Source organism: Gobio gobio, assembly GCF_949357685.1.
Source record: "Gobio gobio genome assembly, chromosome: 12".
Taxonomy (NCBI): Eukaryota; Metazoa; Chordata; class Actinopteri; order Cypriniformes; family Gobionidae; genus Gobio; species Gobio gobio.
In genome coordinates, this window is record NC_137105.1 from 45614077 (window position 1) to 45631827 (window position 17751).

The window sequence follows — 17751 nt, forward strand, 5'->3', positions numbered from 1 at the left end:
TAGTAATCAAGTAAAAGAAAAGATGCACAGCCCGACTGAGAGAACATTTAAAGACCACTAACAGGCTTTAGCCAGCCGTGTTACTAACACTGTAACTTAACCAACTGCTGATATCTGTCTTAATTTTTTATTCCAGTTCATTTGGGTGATGTTTAAATGACACAGTTCTACCCTGGAAAAATTATATTTTTAGGGTGTTCCCACGGGTCAACCTTCATATGCACAACCATTTGATTTTCTGTCAAAATGAAACTGTTTATGTTCCCTAGTCACAATTCATAGCAGAATACCCCTCATGTTGATGTTAATGATTGAACAACTTTTGATCAATACATACTCAGACCAGGCAAGACCAGTTGAGTCCAGTCCAGTCATACCTCAATATCAGCTCAAGGGCATCTCGCCTGCCATTCTCCAGCTCTTAGCGTAATGAGTCCAGATAAAACCATCAATAGTCTTACTCATCTGCGTGGCCACCACAGCCAAGAACGCCTAAAAGCTTTCTCTAATACGCCTCTACTTTGGCTCCACGCCACCCTCCCTTCTTCTGTTAATGCATTAGACTCATAAATAGAAAGGAGGAGGAGAAGAAGGAAAAAGAAACCCAAGTTCGTTCAATTAGATGTTGTTTTTTTCTTGGTTGTTGTCTTAAAGTAGGTTTGAATAAAACATGAGTCTGAGATGGAGCAGTTTGTTCCCAGAGATGTTTACCATCATTCATGTAGTTTGCTGGAATTTATCTTAATGGCAAATTGTCCATCATGCATCTCAAAGATTTGGAATTTACAGGTGTTATGCGACATTGAGCTGTGACTTTGTCACCCATTGCATCCATTGTGTGATTTCCAAGAGTTTGAACCTTCAACGATCAATTTTAACTTGATAGGTCTCTGATATTTGTCTTTTTTATTATTATTGGCATATAAAGAGCACAGGAGCTCCCATTTCCCATATTCATTAGTTTACTGTCTTTGTTTAACAGTTATAATAAATTATTAGATAGAAATAAATATTTAGGCAGAGCTGTTAAAAAAAGAAATTAAGCAGTAAATGAAAATGAGAAATAGGCAAAAAGAATATTGATTTATTCTTAAAGTATTTATTAATTTAGTACATTTTATGTCAAATGAAAATACTTCATTTAATTGCATCATGTGTTGTTTACTATCTCAAAATTGTGTAATATCTTGTATACCCATGTCCCTATAGAGGACAAGTATTTTGAAAAATTATTTTTTAAATTTATTTTTTTGGTCTCATGAAGTAAAAGACGGATTTGGTCATTCACTGCTGTGCAGTCTTGATCATCAGACATATTATCCCCCGGTTTCAAAGAATAAATGCATGTTTGAGCTGTTTTAACTGAAAGCATTTTGCACTGGCGTATCTTAAAATATGGCAGTGTCATTGTCGCAAGATGCACGTAAATGTCCTAATTGAACTAAAGCCTAATCCTGGCTTAATTTAAGCCATGTCTGTGAAACCAGGCCAATGAGTCTCAGGGTAACAATGTTTTTCCATGAGTTTGATTGATTTTATAGTTAGCTGCTATTTAGCTCAGTGCTTCATGTGATTTATGAATGGAGATGCGGTGGTCCATTTAATATAGATCCTCTGATGTCACAGGTTTATTCCTCTGCAGGTCACATTTGCATCACAAGTCAGTGGTGAAAGATTACCCCATACCGTTATTGATTTTTTTCCCCTCTCCTAATAGAAGTACTGAGAGCGTATAGCAAGGCCATTTTGTGAGTGCCAATGCTTAAGGGTCCCTTGGTGACGTTCACTCTAAGTGTAATGTTCATGCTGCCCACCTGGCCTAAATGTGGGCTCAAATAAAAAGTAGCTTTTACAGCACCGTAAAAATACACTTTCCACCGTCACAGCTCTGGAGTGTTGTAATAAGCACACACACACAGCAAAGCAACTTTAAGTATCACTAGACTATAAAGCATTCACAAAAAACTATTTATTGCCCTTGAAAAAAAAAAAACATTTAGCCCTTTTTGCCTCATTTCCTGACTGCCCTTTACTGTCCATGTTCACATTTGCAGGATGCCAGTGTAACTGCAGCGGATGAATTAAGTAGCAGTGTCAGTGAGGATACAGGGTTTGGCAGTGCCCCTCCTCTACCCTCAGACCACCCTGAATTATGTGACTTACATGACTCCCAGGACCCTACCGACGACCTGGATCCAGCCCCCCCTCCTCCGCCGGCCGTGGACAGTCCGCCTGGATCCCTCTTTGATGACGAGCCGGTGCTGCCGCCCCCTATCATAGACTCCGCCTTGGACTCCATGTGTGAGGAAGAGACGGTTCTGCCCCTGGCTCTGGACTCGGCACCCGATTCAGTATGCGAGGAGGATGTGACATTGGCATTGAAAGAGCTAGATGATAGGTGCGAAGAAGAGGAGGCGGATTTTTTCGGCATGTCCAGGTTGGTTTGATTTCTGTGGTAATCATTCATGGGGTTGAAAGTTGAGTCAATCATGATTGTGTTCCAAACCCCTACTACCTACATAGACTGCTACCTTCAAACGCAGCATCCTAACCTCAAAGTGACTGATCAAATCACAACTAGCTTTTCTCACATGAAGTGCCGCATATGAAAATATAAATTATGAAAACACATGAAATTATGAAATGTACACTCATATAATTAAAGGCTGACCAAACTGCAAATATTCCCTATAATTTGTAACAGCTGTGGTCAGTAGGGCACTGCTATTAAAAAGTAAAATCTGGGCAAATTCTTTAATGTTTTTTAAACAGTCAAGTCCCCTTTATTTATTTAGCGCTTTTTACAGATTGTTTCAAAGCAGCTTTACAGTCATAATAGGAAAATAATGCAACAAGTGTGTTTAGGCTGTATAGCAGATCTTGAAGAAAATAGTGTCATAGTCCAGTTAAAGTAAGTTCGGTGATGGTTCATTTCTAGTTAATTTATCTATACATCCGCTCTGGAGAAAACAGTGATGCCATCGTCCAGCTCGGTTCAATTCTCATACAATGGTGTCAATGCAGGCAGATCAATCATTTTGTTGAATATTAACTGTCCCCAACTAAGCAAGCCAAAAGCAAAAGGTGACAGTGGTAAAGAACCAAAACTCCATCAGGTGACAGAATGGAGAAAAAGAAACCTTGGGAGAAACCAGGCTCGGTCAATGAACAAACAGTGTATGATCATGATTCAGGCAGCATTACAAGTCAGATTGGATCAGGACATTCAGAATATTTATCTAGTTCCAACTGGTTGAAGATTGGAGTCATCACGCCGGTATGTGTGGTAAATAAGTAACTTATGCTCACCATGGCCGCGTTTATTTGACACAAATACAGTAAAAACAGTCATATTGTAAAATAGGGCAGAACCAGAATATTTGAATATTCGTTTGATGGGTTGGTATTCGATTTTCAAAATTGGGATTCGAATATTGTTTTTGGACACACCTGGCATCCCCCTCGAAACGGTTCTCATTCGCTCTTGCATATGTTTACACTATAAAATTTGGCGAAATACAATACTCTTTTTTTTTTTCTTCTTTCAATTATTTTAAAGCCTAGCAGTTTTTAAAAGGATGGACAGTTGAATAGGAACCCAACCTCGTTGTACTTAATAAATATATTTGCTTCTTAGTGTTCCCTGCAACGGAGTATTCCCTGTCCAGAGCACACAACTGCTTGAGCTTATATGGAATAAGCGCATGCCTGAGCTTGCATTTTGGGTTAAGCTGCGTTGGTTTGACATTGTGGAAAATAGAATGATTGAATCAAAATGTATTAGCCGTTTCACCCGTTAGGGATGTGACGGTGAGAAAATGTGCACTGAGCGGCTGTGAACGAATGCAGCCGTGCACAGTTTACTTTCGTTTTTGCCAACTCGGGGACGGGTTGCTTGAATTGTGGGTTCATTAGCCTATTATTCTTAATGAAAAACACAACAAAACAGTACAATGACAAACTCCCTTAAATAGGCACTTTTACATTTCGCTTTGAAACCAAATCTTCCGTGTTCATCTTGTCATTCAGCTCTCGTGATGAATGAAATCTGACTCCTGCTGCTAGTTTGTGCTGCGACTCTCGTTCGGCTCACGCGGCACGTTCAGTTTTTAATTGTAGTTCATCTGTTCTCTAACTGAACAAAATTATTTTTACTACTATAATATATCAAAACTGGGACTGTACAGACCTGTGTGTTTTGTATCACTAGTGCAGTGTCCGTTCTCGGAGTATATAAGCCCTGTCCGCATGAGGCGCGCCGCTTTTCGAGATTCCTGCTTTTATTAGAGAGAAGAATATGTTCAGCCCCTTCCCTCCGAAGCTTTGAAGATTCGATGTTGATTACTACCGAAGCTTTGAAGCTCAAAAAATGGTTTTCGGACCAGCCCTATTGTAAAATAGTATATATAATTGAATGTCTTTTATTTGTGTGATGGAAGAGCTGAAAAGTCATACTAACCCAAAACTTTTGAACGGTAGTGTATACAGAAAAAATTATCAGCATGCTATTGCTTCCAAATATACTTCCAACTTTAACAAATCAGGATGGATTAGTGTTTACGTTGCAAATGTGACATGGTTGCATTCATTTCTGATTACCTCCAAATGCAATTTGAGTTTTGTACCCCGTTTACTACTATGTATTGCTGTCCACTTTTGATTTTGATCTTGATACCAGGTGTAAACAAAGTCTATTTTTGCTTAGGTCTGTACAATTTAATACCATTCACATGTTGTGCTGTGAATAAGGATGAGTTTCATTAACGCTGTGAATGGTGATCTCATACTTGGCAACATTATTGCTCTTGAAGGTCAGCCATCTATACCTAATCAGATCAGAAAGTGCCTCCACAAACTTACTTTATTCATTCTTATACACACACACACACACCTCCTCTGCAGTGCTATAGATCATCCTCTAAGCCCTAATGTTTCCGGCTCTTCCATGATTGATTAATAAAAATTATAGGTAGTGATTCAACAGAGTGCTGTAATTAGATTTTTGCGCATACACGGCACGATGAGGGCCTTTCCATGCTCTTCCTGGCAACTTTCTGCAGCTGAGATCCACTTAAGAGAAAGAGAGGCTGCATTCGCGAGTCCGCGTGTGTGGGAAACGCTCTGGTGCGGCGCAGCAGCGAGTGGGGGAGGGATCGAGAGGGAAAAACAGAGAACGTCACAAACGCAGCGGGAGAATTTAGGCTAACACGTGAGGGAAAGAGCTCAGAGAGGGAACGGCGGAAAAAAAAGAGCGTCAGAGCAGGAAGACATTGAAGGGAAAGATAAAAGCTGTTAGTGAGGATGAAGATGAAGGCCATGTCCTCCACATCTTTCAGCAGCACAGGTCTCAGATTCTTCTACTCGGTCTGCTTCATCAAGCTCTTCGGCCCTACAGTCCTGTAAGTGAGCGTTTATCTGTGTGCTTATGTTGATTTTGTGCCTCTGCAGTAGATTTGGACTGTAACAACACTGCAGCACAGGACATCTGCAGTGAGAGAGAGAGAGAGAGAGAGAGAGAGAGGGAGGGAGAGCTAGAGAGAAAGAACAGCATGTCTCTGTTTACATTTTTCCTTCCTAAATGATGTAGGACTTTGTGTTGGTACTCGCGTTTCTACATGTGTCTGAGTCTTGCTCTTTCCATCTTTGTTTACAGTCAAGATGAGGGTGATGCAGACGGCTTTCCCGAACTCCAGGCCTCGCCACCTCCATCGCCCTTTCTCTCTGCTATTTTGGCTGCATTCCAACCCGTAGCCTATGACGACGAGGAGGACGCCTGGCGTTGCCATGTCAACCAGATGTTGTCGGACTCGGATGGGTCTTCTGCTGTGTACACCTTCCATGTTTTCTCACGACTCTTCCAGGTAAATCTAAGAGCGTTTGTGAGTATGTACTTGCACATTGCATGAATATTAATATCTTCTGCAAATACACTACTGTTCAAAAATCTGGGACATCTCTGTAAGATTTTGTTTAAAATAAATGAATACTTGTACTCAGCGAGTGACTGTAAAGACATTTTATAATGTTACAAAAGATTTCTATTTCATATTAATGCTGAACTTTCTGTTCATCAAAAAATTCTGAAATGTATGCAACACATTTTCCACAAAGATATTAAGGAGAAGCAACTGTTTTCAACATTGATCATAATCAGCAATGTACGGCTGTAATCAACCAAAGAAAATCTTGGTCGACTGAGGTCCTGACATTTTCGACTAAAAATGACGTTAGGAAAGAAAACGTTAAATGAATTGGCTGCGCACTGTGCGCAGTACTTGGTAGCCTTGTTGTCTGCCTAAATGAATTATAAATAAACATAAAAAGCTAGTAGGCTATTTGCAGTATATTAAATCGTTTTTGACCTGATTATTTTGGACTGAAATGAGTCTGACACACGAGTCTGTCGGCTCTGACAGCGTTGCATCACGTGCACCTGCGCAATATCATAGCCTATGATTTCCGAAAATATAGTAACTGTTACTATGTTGTCAACTAGTGATATCATCACAAGAACTTTTGAGGAATATGCAACATAATTTAGACAATTGTTTTTGTCATATGTATTATAATAACTGACAGACACTATGATTTCAGCCGCTCTGTGCAGCTCAAACATAGGATCAGCTCAGCTTCACGACTGAGACACAAATGGACTATTAACTTAAAGCTTTTACTCTTAAACATAAAATGCACGTCAACTTTAATAAAAAAGGAATATTTATTAAACAAGCCAGATCAAGAGCAGAAACTAAATAAAGTGCAACTCAAAACAGACGGGGCAACCGAACGCAGGCAAGTTAGCGTACCGTTTTTAGGTGATATGACATGTTTGTCGTCGAGCTGTGATATGCAAACTGTTGCTTGCAAAATTGGCATTCGACTTTTTTCCCATTTTCAATTTTTTTTTAAAATGCTGCCACACTGCCGATGTCTTTGTTGACATGGAAGAAGAGGACTGACTAGGAAAACGCTCTCACAATTAAATAAATAATAGGCCTATACAGCAAAGTAGAGTACTTCAATCTGTCTCTCTTCTCCAGTGGGTTGGGCTAATCCGAAAGAAGTGAAAACAAGGGGGTGTTCTGAAGGCAGACTGTTACCTGTGAAACAGGGGTGCTCTGAAAACACCCCCATTAGCAATTAGTGCTTTCCACCTGATGAATTGAACGCAGCCAAGCTGATGAAATGAACGCGGCCAAACTGATAAAATGAACGCGGAAAAAGCTGATGAAATGAACGCTGCAAAAATTCGACCAAACTGAATTTTGGTCGAGCCAGAACGTATCTCACTAATAATCGACTAATCGACTGGGAGATTACAGCCCTTCAGCAATGTTTGTGAGCACCAAATCAGCATATTAGAATGATTTCTGAAGGATCATGTGACACTGAAGACTGGAGAAAATAGGAATACATTTCATTTTTAGAATACATTCAAATGGAAAATAGTTATTTTAAATTGTAATAATATTTCACAATATTACAGTTTTTTTTATCAGACAAGTTCAGCCTTGCTGAGCATAAGAGTCTTCTTTCCAAAACATTAACCTACATAATAGCTTGTTGTTTGACTGATTCAAAGCTTGATGTGTCTGAGTTGATTCTCTGCTGTCTCTTTAGCACATTCAAAGGAAATTTGACTCGATTACCCATGCCTCAGTGCGCTTCCTTGGGGAGGGGCTCCAGCGAATGGGAAACCAGTTCCTGAGCTCTCTAGAGGTCATGACCTCCTGCTCCCAGTGCCCTACAGTCCTGCTGGATGCTGAAACTGTGAGTTTACGTGTGCACTTCCTCTGCAACTCACACCTGAATACTTACAATGCTTATAATACCTGAAGACAGTGGAAGATTACACAGGTTATTGGTGTCGCATTTAGGTGTAGTTATATATTCGCCTTTTTACAAAGCTTATGTCAAATCATTTATCTATATGTGGGATACTGTGATATAATTGGTAAATTTAGTGAACTCTGTGTGTGTGTGTGTGTTTTAGCTGGTCTCCTGTGGGCTCTTGGAGACACTAAAGTTCAGTGTGTTGGAGTTACAAGAGCATCTGGACACTTACAACAGCAAGAGAGAAGCTGCCGAACAGGTGACACCTTAACTTCAAACAATGTGTAATGCTTTTTAGTCACAATGAAATCAAAATGGTCAGTCTTATTTTTATGGAATATTGCATAATTGAATGATATCATGAATGATTTATCTGTGCTCATAATTTATTTAATGCATGTGTCCTCGTAAAATTTAATCAAAAACATGAACTTCCCCTTACATCTCTTCTCTGATTGTGTGCGCATCAGTGCAAGGGTGGGACAATAATCCCTAGCCTCCTGCAGCCTCTCATGAGATCACAGCGATTAGCAAACGACAGAGATCCAACGATCCACTCAATTACCAATGGACAAAACTAAGTCTCGCCCTCTTTTTTGAGAAGAAAATAAAAATAAATTGCTGTAGTAGGAGGCACACGCGAGGATTATCCGGAGAGCCTTGATGCTAATGGCATGCAGTGAGGGCAGTTAGAGCCCTTGATGGGAAGCTCAATGGGTCCTGCGCAGACTGAACAAGGCTTCAAAGACGTTCTTGGTTGCTGGAACGCACAAGAGGATCTTTGTAGTCATATAATCCACTTTTTGGTGATGACTCGATAGCTAAAATGACAATAGATATCATAGTCTTGTATGAAAGAGAAAGATTCTAAAGAAAATGGCGCCCAGCACAGCGTCATGTATACGCCGCATTCCCACCCCTAATTTGTGCGTTTGAACCAAGCGGCAACTTCTCACTGTCTCTCTTGAAGTCAACACGGAAGTGACTTAAACTGCAATTCATCGACTGGCCACTAGAGACAGGCTCCAAAAGGGAGTCAAATCTGTATCTCCCCCAACTTTACAGCAGAAAAATTTTTTTTTTCCATAACTCATCCATTTAAATTATATCAAGCCTTAAAGTTCTGCATAATTAAGGGAATGCCAACGAGTGACAGGTCGAGCTAGGTGGGCGTGGTTTCAGAAACCAGGCACCGTAGCTCCATCCACGTCCCGCCTCTTTGCCCATTTTCAGTTATCTGGGAGTGAGGCGCAGCCAAGATGCTCGTTTTTTATTTTTTATTTTTTATTTATTTGCTTTCCATGCAATACAGAAGCAGATGATTGCTGATGGTGATTTATGATAACCTTTGTTCCTTTTTTTTTGTTTTTTTATCCGTTAATGCAAATTTGTTGGCATTTAGAAGCGGTGCACTGATTTTCAGCTTTACCGGATTTTCTGGTAGACATGGAAAGTCTATAAATAGCTGTGACTTTGGGATATTAATTGGGACTTTCTGTGCAGTTCGTTCGTCTATAAAGGGTAATGCAATGGAGGAAAAACAGCAGAGGAGAATAAGCTGACAGTGCAGGATCATAAAGCGCTCCTTGACGTCTCTTTGCAGTTATTGTTGGCTACTAAATCATATCAGGACATGAGTTGATTTAGCTAGCGCTAGCTTCCGTTAGCACCCATCTAGAATCTGCGGCAGACAATTTCTCTTAATGCACGGTCACTAAGAATAGCCTCACTGAGACCCTAAATCATTTAGCTGGGCGGACAGGCTGCAGGAAGGGGAGCCGAGGGGCTAAATGGGATAGTGGATGACTAGGGGACAGTAATTGGATGAGACACAGGCACTGCCTCTAGAGAATTATGTCCCGACCCCCTCTATGCTTAAACAGACCCTCTTTAATTTGCTAAGTAGCTCACTCTTATTACATTTACCTCACGCACACTCCCATACACACTAGTTGTCTGTCCATTTCGGTTTCACACTCACAGAAACGTCTGAATCTGTCTTTGCTCACGTTCACCCACACCATTAGAAATGTACACCTGCACTTCTCTGCTTTGTGGTTAACAAGGTATTTCCTCTCTTCTTCCACTTGCAGTGGTTGGATAACTGCAGAAAGACCTTCAGTGATAAAGACAGTAACCAGCGACCCAACACTCAAGCTCAGGTATAAAAAAACACTGACCTCACTGCATGTCTAAGCATGCAAACGTGAACATTTGAGCATTTCTATTTATCTCTGAGAAATAAACAAGAATGTAAGAACCTCTGTAAGAATGTAAGCAGAAGTGATTCGAGGGCAACACATTTTCACAGCTTTCTACGGCCCATAACCAGGTCCACACAGAATGTGCCTGCCGTCTCATCCACACAATTTAACAGACCCCCCCTCCAGTTATTTTAATAATATTTCACAGTTTTTACTTTTTTACTGCTTTTTAGATTAAATAAACGCAGCCTTGGTGAGCATAGGAGACTTTTTAAATTTTTAAATAAACAAATAATTATTCAATCTTACCAGCCCTAAACTTTTGACTGCTGTATATTCTGCCTGTTCCTACTCATATCTAGTCTGAGAATTAAGACCCCGATATACTCCCTGCAAAGTTCTTTTTCCTTCTTCGTTTAGGGGTAAAACGCAGTTAGAAATACTAGATCAGCGATACACATCAATTTCATTTTCTGTCGGTCTTAGTAGATGATGTAACTATACACATCACAACATGTAAATAGGATAATGTTGGCGTTATTTTGTCGTTTATTGAGCAGTAGGCTAGCTGGAGCCATTTACCTACAGTCTTTGTGCTAAGCTAGGCTAGTGGTGGGTGCGTCAGAGTTATGGCACGCACGGAGATGAGAATGGTATTAGGGCTGCACAATTAATCGAATTTTAATCACGATCACGATTTTGCCTTCCCACGATCAAATTCGCGTGATCGAGCGATATTTAAAATGCGTCATTCATTCACGCTTTGTATTAAAGGTTTTTTTTTTTTCAAAGCCAGTCTAGCGCGCTGTAAAGCCGCTGTCTGATCACGTGCGTCCATGCACCAATCAGAGTTGTTCCCTGCACCGCGCAGCAGCTCAGTCAGTTTCCAGATGTAGACAGTCACAGACAGAAGACAGAGTAGCGTGAGGAAAATACCACAACAGATAGCAGGCTATAATCTATCTTAACAAAGAAAAAATGTCTAACGTAGCAGAGGGAGCGGCCGAGATCGTCATCCATTGTGTGGAAACATTTTGGGTTTCAGAGGGTTGCCACCCGTCCCGTAAAATACGGAATCGTCCCGTATTTACAAGCAAAATGACGCGTTCCGTATCAAACCAATACGGGACGCGATTTGTTCCGTATTTTACATAGGTCCACACGTAGTTCAATAAACACACAAGGATTTTGCAGTGTGGAGTATACTTATAGCAAATATAAACAAATCAATTTCACAATAAGTAGTACAGGAGCTCATTTGTGCGTGATTGCGTTTTAGCGGCTTTGTTGCCATAGAGTCTCGAGAACATGCGCTGTGCCGTGTGCAGTGTGCCTGTAAACTTGCCGGTTTTTTAAAAACATATCGAGCTCGCGTCGCATCCACCGTTTAAACGCAAGAGGATCTCCAGATATAGACCTGAATATCAAAAAGGTATCAATGGGTCTGTCCAGTAACTCAGGATGAACCTCAGGCCAACTGCACACTTTGTGAGAAGCATTTCAGTGTCTCAGACTGACTGACTTAAAGCAACAGCGGTGACAGACACATCTGTGCTTCTAAAGGTAGCCTATAGTTTTTTTAATGGATAATATCTTAATATAATATTATCAGAGCTTTGCAGATAAAATTATTATTTTTTAGACAGGTTAATTAATAGATTATAGCCTAATAAATGTAATTATTAATTTATAATTTAGCTACGCTATAATCATACATAACCAATAATCCTGTCATATAAAGTTTATGACATTTAAAAAAAATGTTTGATAAAAATGGGACAAATAATTACATGATAATATAGTCATAATTTAAGTAAATTAATTTTAAAAAATTACATTTTTGAAATTCAAAAAAGTGATTACTGGTTCAGAATGACTGCTTAAAGGGACAGTTCACCCAAAAATGAAAATTCTGTCTTCATTTACTCACCCTCAAGTTGTTCCAAACATGTATACATTTCTTTGTTATGTTGAACACACAGGAAGATTACTATGGAAGTCAATGGTGCCCCCAAAGAAGCCTGGTTACAAACATTCTTCTAAATATCTTCTTTTGTGTTCAGCAGAATAAAGAAACTCATACAGGTCTGGAACATCATGAGGGCGAGTAAATGATGACAGAATTTTCATTTTGGGTGAAATATCCCTTTAAAGTGCACCAAATAGGCTACTAAAAAGTTCTTTAGAAATAAATAAAATAATCAAATGTAAAATAATATAAAATGTGTTCTGTTGCAAGTTCACATACTTGATCTCATGTTTTCTTATGGTTTATTATTGAGCTGTAAAGTTGTCAATGTAGAAATAATCATTTCATGACGTGTTTTTTTTTTTGGGGGGGGGGGGGGGGGGGTTCGTGAATGGGTGTCCCTTATTTTGCCACACCAAAGGTGGCAACCCTACAAGTGACACAAAACAAGAACAGGTCATATGCAAAGAGTGCCATAAAGTTGTTTTGGCACCACAAAGCAAAACAACGAACCTTTGTAACCACTTAAAAAAACACCATAAAGTTCAATACAATGAATGTATGAGGGCCAAGAAATGCGTTGCAAAGACTAATCATCCCACAACATCTCAGACATCCATCGAAGCGAGCCTCTTTAGCGCATCACCATACCCATCCACCTCTCAAAGACACAGTGAAATAACAAATGCAGTCGCATTTCATTTGGCTAAAGACATGTGCTCAATAAACACGGTGACAAACGAAGGCTTCAAATTCTTGGTCAACACTCTGGATAAACGATACGTGATCCCCTCGCGTAATTATTTTTCAAAGGTGGCACTACCTGCGATGTACAGAAAACGCAGAGGGGAAATAGAGCGTGATCTTGCCAATATTCTTTTCGCCATAGTTCTTCTGCCTTGAAATGTTCTTATTTGGTTACATTCTGTTATGGAATATTTGTTTCTTATTGATTGTATATTTTATTTTTAGTTTTATTCACATCCATTATGCAGGTAAAACTTAAGTTTATATTTTGCTTCCTAAAATATATTTACACATTGTAAAATGTAAAATAGTGCCCTGTTGAAGTTTTGCTACATTTTCTTTATTGTTTTAATTTATTTTAATTTATTCTTTAAGGAGATTCACTGAATTTTGGTGAATAAGAGGACCTATTTTATTTTGATGCACATATCTGTACATTAGCAGGAATGTTGCACAATATGGATGTGAAGGCAGTAAATGTAATTAGCTTGTGTGACAATAAAAAATTGTTTTGGTTAAAATCAACAAATAATCGTGATAATTAATCGTGATTTCAATATTGATCAAAATAATCGTGATTATCATTTTGGCCCTTATCGTGCAGCCCTAAATGGTATGTATGGACTTATCCAACTCGGCCCGACCACCCTTAGTTTTACAGCGAAAACGTGGGACATTTAAAAGAAGCAGATTACAGGACCTAAGAGTTCTTTGGGGAGTGTAAAGAATCAGAAGGTCACTTATGTATTTTGGTGCAACACCAGATAGAGCCTTGTACACAAAAACTGCAACTTTAAAATCGACAGGAAGCCAATGTAAAGTCGCTAAAATCGGAGAAATGTGATCTCTCTTTTTTGTGCCGGTTAGAAGTCTCGCTGCAGCATTTTGGACAATTTGCAGGCGAGAGTTTGCCGTTTGAGGCAGGCCACTGTACAGGGAATTACAGTAATCCAGACGTGATGTTATGAAGGCGTGGATTACGGTCTCTAAATCTTGAATCTTTCAAATGAAAGAATCTGCCCTTTACCACTGAACTGATTTGTTTCTCAAAATTTTGTGACGAATCAAATGTAAACCCAAGATTCCTAACATTAGTTTGAACACTGGCGGAGATGGAACCTAAATTAAAAGGAGATGAAGACCCGAGTGGGCCTAAAATCAAAATTTCCCTTTTGCTTTAATTGAATTGCAAAAAATTAATAGCCATCCAACATTTGATCTCCTCAAAAAAGTCTCACAGTGCGTCCAACTAAGAAAAGAAGTATGACTTCATTTTCTGCTATAAAACAGCTCTCCAGCGTGTTCATGTTTTCACTCATGAACGTCTGACCTCGACGGAGTGAACAGGAGAAATGAACTAGAGAAGATTTTCACGTGAAAGAAGGCGGAGCCTCCACGCACACCTACCTATTACATAATCACCACAGACCAATGGCAGTACAAGGGTGTTTACCAGCCGGTGCAAACTTTTCCGGAAAGGTGGCTTTGGCAAGCTGTTATGAACTCCTCAAAACGGCCTGATTTTGTTCGAAATAACGTGACATCAGTTCGTTCTTTGATTTTTAATTAGATTAAATGTGTTAACATTATTTAAATACATTAGGTATCATGAACAATATCAACATTATTTTTCAATATCATACAGCATTTAGATTCATGTTAATCTAGAGTTTAAATGAGCTTTATGCTCTCCATCTCTGGTTTATTCATCTCGGTCACTACTGTCCCAGTGAACAGCATCTTCATTTGTTCTGCAATCTCAGAGCGCTAAAGTCAGGTTTTGTGATGCCACAGTTCTGCCAACATTTCACTCTCTTACTATAGCTTGCATTGGTCTCAATCGCTCTCATGTTCATTTTCTACCTATTTTTCATATATTTAGGTATGTTAAAAATGTTTGAGTATGCATATAAATAGTGAAAATATAAAGTAATTTCTCCTCCCAGAATGCATTGCATGTGACTGCAACCTTAGTGTCATTGTTAATTATCAACAGACTGCAATATTTCTCTCTCTCTCTCTCTCTCTCTCTCTCTCTCTCTCTCTCTCTCTCTCTCTCTCTCTCTCCTATGGTGGTCTTGGGGTGTTGTGAGCTCACTAATTTTTGTACTTTCTCTCATTTCCTGTGTTTCCTCTTTTTTGTGACCGGCTGTCCTTCTTGCTTAGCAAATGGAAATGCTAGCAGTAAGTTATTTATTGTATTTTAGAGTCTGTCGTAATCCTTTTCATCTGCACAATCATGCTCAACCAATCAGAATTCAGAACAATCCCTACATCTGATCTCTTAACACCACTACAGACATGTCCAAATCATGATCATTCATAAATCATCACTACCCGCTTCATTAATGAGCTTCATTATTTAATGGCTTAAATGAGTTCTGCATACTTACGATGTTAGCTTTGCTAATATGCTAATTTACTAATAGGTTATTAGCGTTTTAATGCTTCTAGAAATCATATTATGCATTCAGTGTGTGAACGGAGTGTGTCCATGAACATCTAAGTGGAGGATGGGAGAGAAAATGAGCTTAGATTTCTGCATGCTCCATCTACCCCATCTGCTCACTGACATATTTTGGATCCCTCCATTCAGATCTGACGGTTTTTAGAAACATACTTTCAGGGTTTCTTTCTGATTAGGGAACCATACATAGTCCACGCTGCACAAAATGATGACCCTTCATTCCTTCTATCTATCTATCCCTCCATTTGATCATTCATCTGTCCTTCCGTTCGCCTGATCATGCTGTTTTGCTACTGAGAGTGCAGATGATTAAAGCTGAAGATGTTGAGGTGATAGTGTCGTGACCTTTCTTTCTCTCTCTGTCTCTATCCTCTAGGAGCTGGAGTTGTGTCGACGGTTGTATAAACTCCATTTCCAGCTCCTACTGCTCTTTCAGGCCTACTGCAAACTCGTTAGCAGAGTGGACACCATCAAGAGAGAGGCAGAGGTTTGTATCTGCTGCGTTTCCTTGTATAAGTAGAAGCATTTTTATTAGACATTTAAGATAACATCATTGAAACACAAATGAAGATGCGTTTAATGAAACCTGAGAGATCAACGCACACACATGCAACACGTTAAATATGGAAGCTCAGCCATGCTTGCCTTGGTTCTTGCCTGTCAAGCAAGCACGTTTGAGCAGTAGTTCAACATATTAGATGTCCTCTATGTATGTTTATAAGTGAATAAAAGCCTGAATTGAATCTGTTCATCATATAATTGTTTGTGTCTCCTCAAAAGACTTGGATTTCTTAGACCTGGAGCTGAATGGATTGCCTTTATGATTTCTTTATGAACTCTTTGAAGCATTTTGGTGAAAGGGCTTTAAATGGAGGGACAAATCTCTTAGGTTTCATAAAAAATATATTTATTTGTGTTTTGAAGATGTATGAAAGCCTTATGGAACAACATGAGAGTAGGTGATTGACATAATTTTTATTTTTGAGTGAACAATCTTTTTTTTTTAAATGTAGAATTACGTTGAAAATGACATCTTTGACTCTCCAGGCTAGATTGTTGCAACTTTAAGATGCCATAGGGATGCACTGATATGATTTTTTGGGACCGATACCGATTTTAACAAACAATTATTGTCCGATACCGATATTTGTCACTTGCCCTCTTATTTGAAATTTTGTCATTTAAAATAGTGTTTTTAAAGTAAAAACAAAACAAAAACATTATTAACTTATAGCCTACTAGCTAGTTTATTGCTGCATTATCAAATAATTTCTAATGAACATTCACTGGATCCTTTTAACATTCACCAGGCCAACTTATATATATATATATACATACACAACAGAAAATATGAAATAAACAGTGCTTTTTAAGTAGGTTTAATGTTAACTAACACTGCATATTCTTCACTGTATAAATTAAATTCATATATTATTATTACATTGAGACGTAGCTCTTCTATTCAACATTAATCCTGTCACAATGACTTTGTTAAACTTAACTTTTATTTTGACGGTTGTCGTGTGCTTCGAGTTCCTGTGTGTGTGTTTTGATATGACGATATATTTTGTTGAATAAAACGGTAAAATGCTAATGAAGTGACTGGAGGTACATTCGTGTCTCATATTGAGGTGGCAGAGGCTGAAAAACAGCTGCGAGTGTGTGTGTGTGTGTGTGTGTGTGTGTGTGTGTGTGTGTGTGTGTGTGTGTGTGTGTGTGTGTGTGTGTGTGTGTGTGTGTGTGTGTGTGTGTGTGTGTGTGTGTGTGTGTGTGTGTGTGTGTGTGTGTGTGTGTGTGTGTGTGAGAGAGAGAGAGAGAGAGAGAGAGAGAAAGAGGTAATGTTAGGCTAAATGAAGCTGCTCCTTTCATTCACAGAGACAGACAAACATGCAGTATTCATTTAAACAGTCTTTTTGGGGCTTAATATTCACAGACACTAGTATATATCGCGATTGATTTAAGTGACCGACCAACGTTTTATTTATTCATCAAAACATTCCGTGCCATTCCGCATTATGCAGTAAATTTCGTTTTTATGACTGGATTCTGTCTGCGTTGTTTGCATCGCGGAAATTAATACTTATGAAAGTTTAGTCAAGAGTAGTGAGCGATTTATTTTTTTGTTTGTTGGTCTTTTGTTGTTTGATAAACATTAAAACGCAGACAGCAGTGCAGCAGGAATATTAATCTTGGATTATGCAGCAGACGTTACACAGCTCAGTGCCTTCACGCAGTTCATTAATAAACCATCGGTTTGTTATATCGGCCCTTCCAGTGTTGCCACAGTTACTTTGAAAAAGTAACTTAGTTACTTTACAGATTACTTGATTTTAAAAGTAACTAAGTTACTTTACAGATTACTTGATTTTAAAAGTAACTAAATTAGATTACAAGTTACTTTATTAGTTACATTCATCAGTTGCCAACAACACCTCTGCAGCCTCAACATAAAAATGACAACCGTTTTTGCCAACACTAAACATAAAACACTAAACATAAAACCCTAAACATGTTAATGAAAAAGGTACAAA

At 38.9% G+C, this 17751-nt stretch overlaps 1 protein-coding gene across 7 annotated transcripts in view; it reads left to right on the forward strand.

The window, feature by feature from the left end:
- Positions 1-17751, forward strand: part of fryl (furry homolog, like) — a 143537-nt gene that overhangs the window by 119930 nt on the left and 5856 nt on the right. For 4 of the 7 annotated variants that reach the window (XM_079830584.1, XM_079830579.1, XM_079830581.1 and 1 more), the window contains 7 exons: positions 2055-2437; positions 5654-5861; positions 7621-7770; positions 7994-8092; positions 9927-9995; positions 14920-14937; positions 15597-15707. In XM_079830584.1, the coding sequence (XP_079686710.1) occupies positions 2055-2437; positions 5654-5861; positions 7621-7770; positions 7994-8092; positions 9927-9995; positions 14920-14937; positions 15597-15707 (1038 nt within the window). The remainder of the gene's footprint in view (positions 1-2054; positions 2438-5653; positions 5862-7620; positions 7771-7993; positions 8093-9926; positions 9996-14919; positions 14938-15596; positions 15708-17751) is intronic. The other 3 variants (XM_079830580.1, XM_079830583.1, XM_079830585.1) reach the window with 1 other exon arrangement.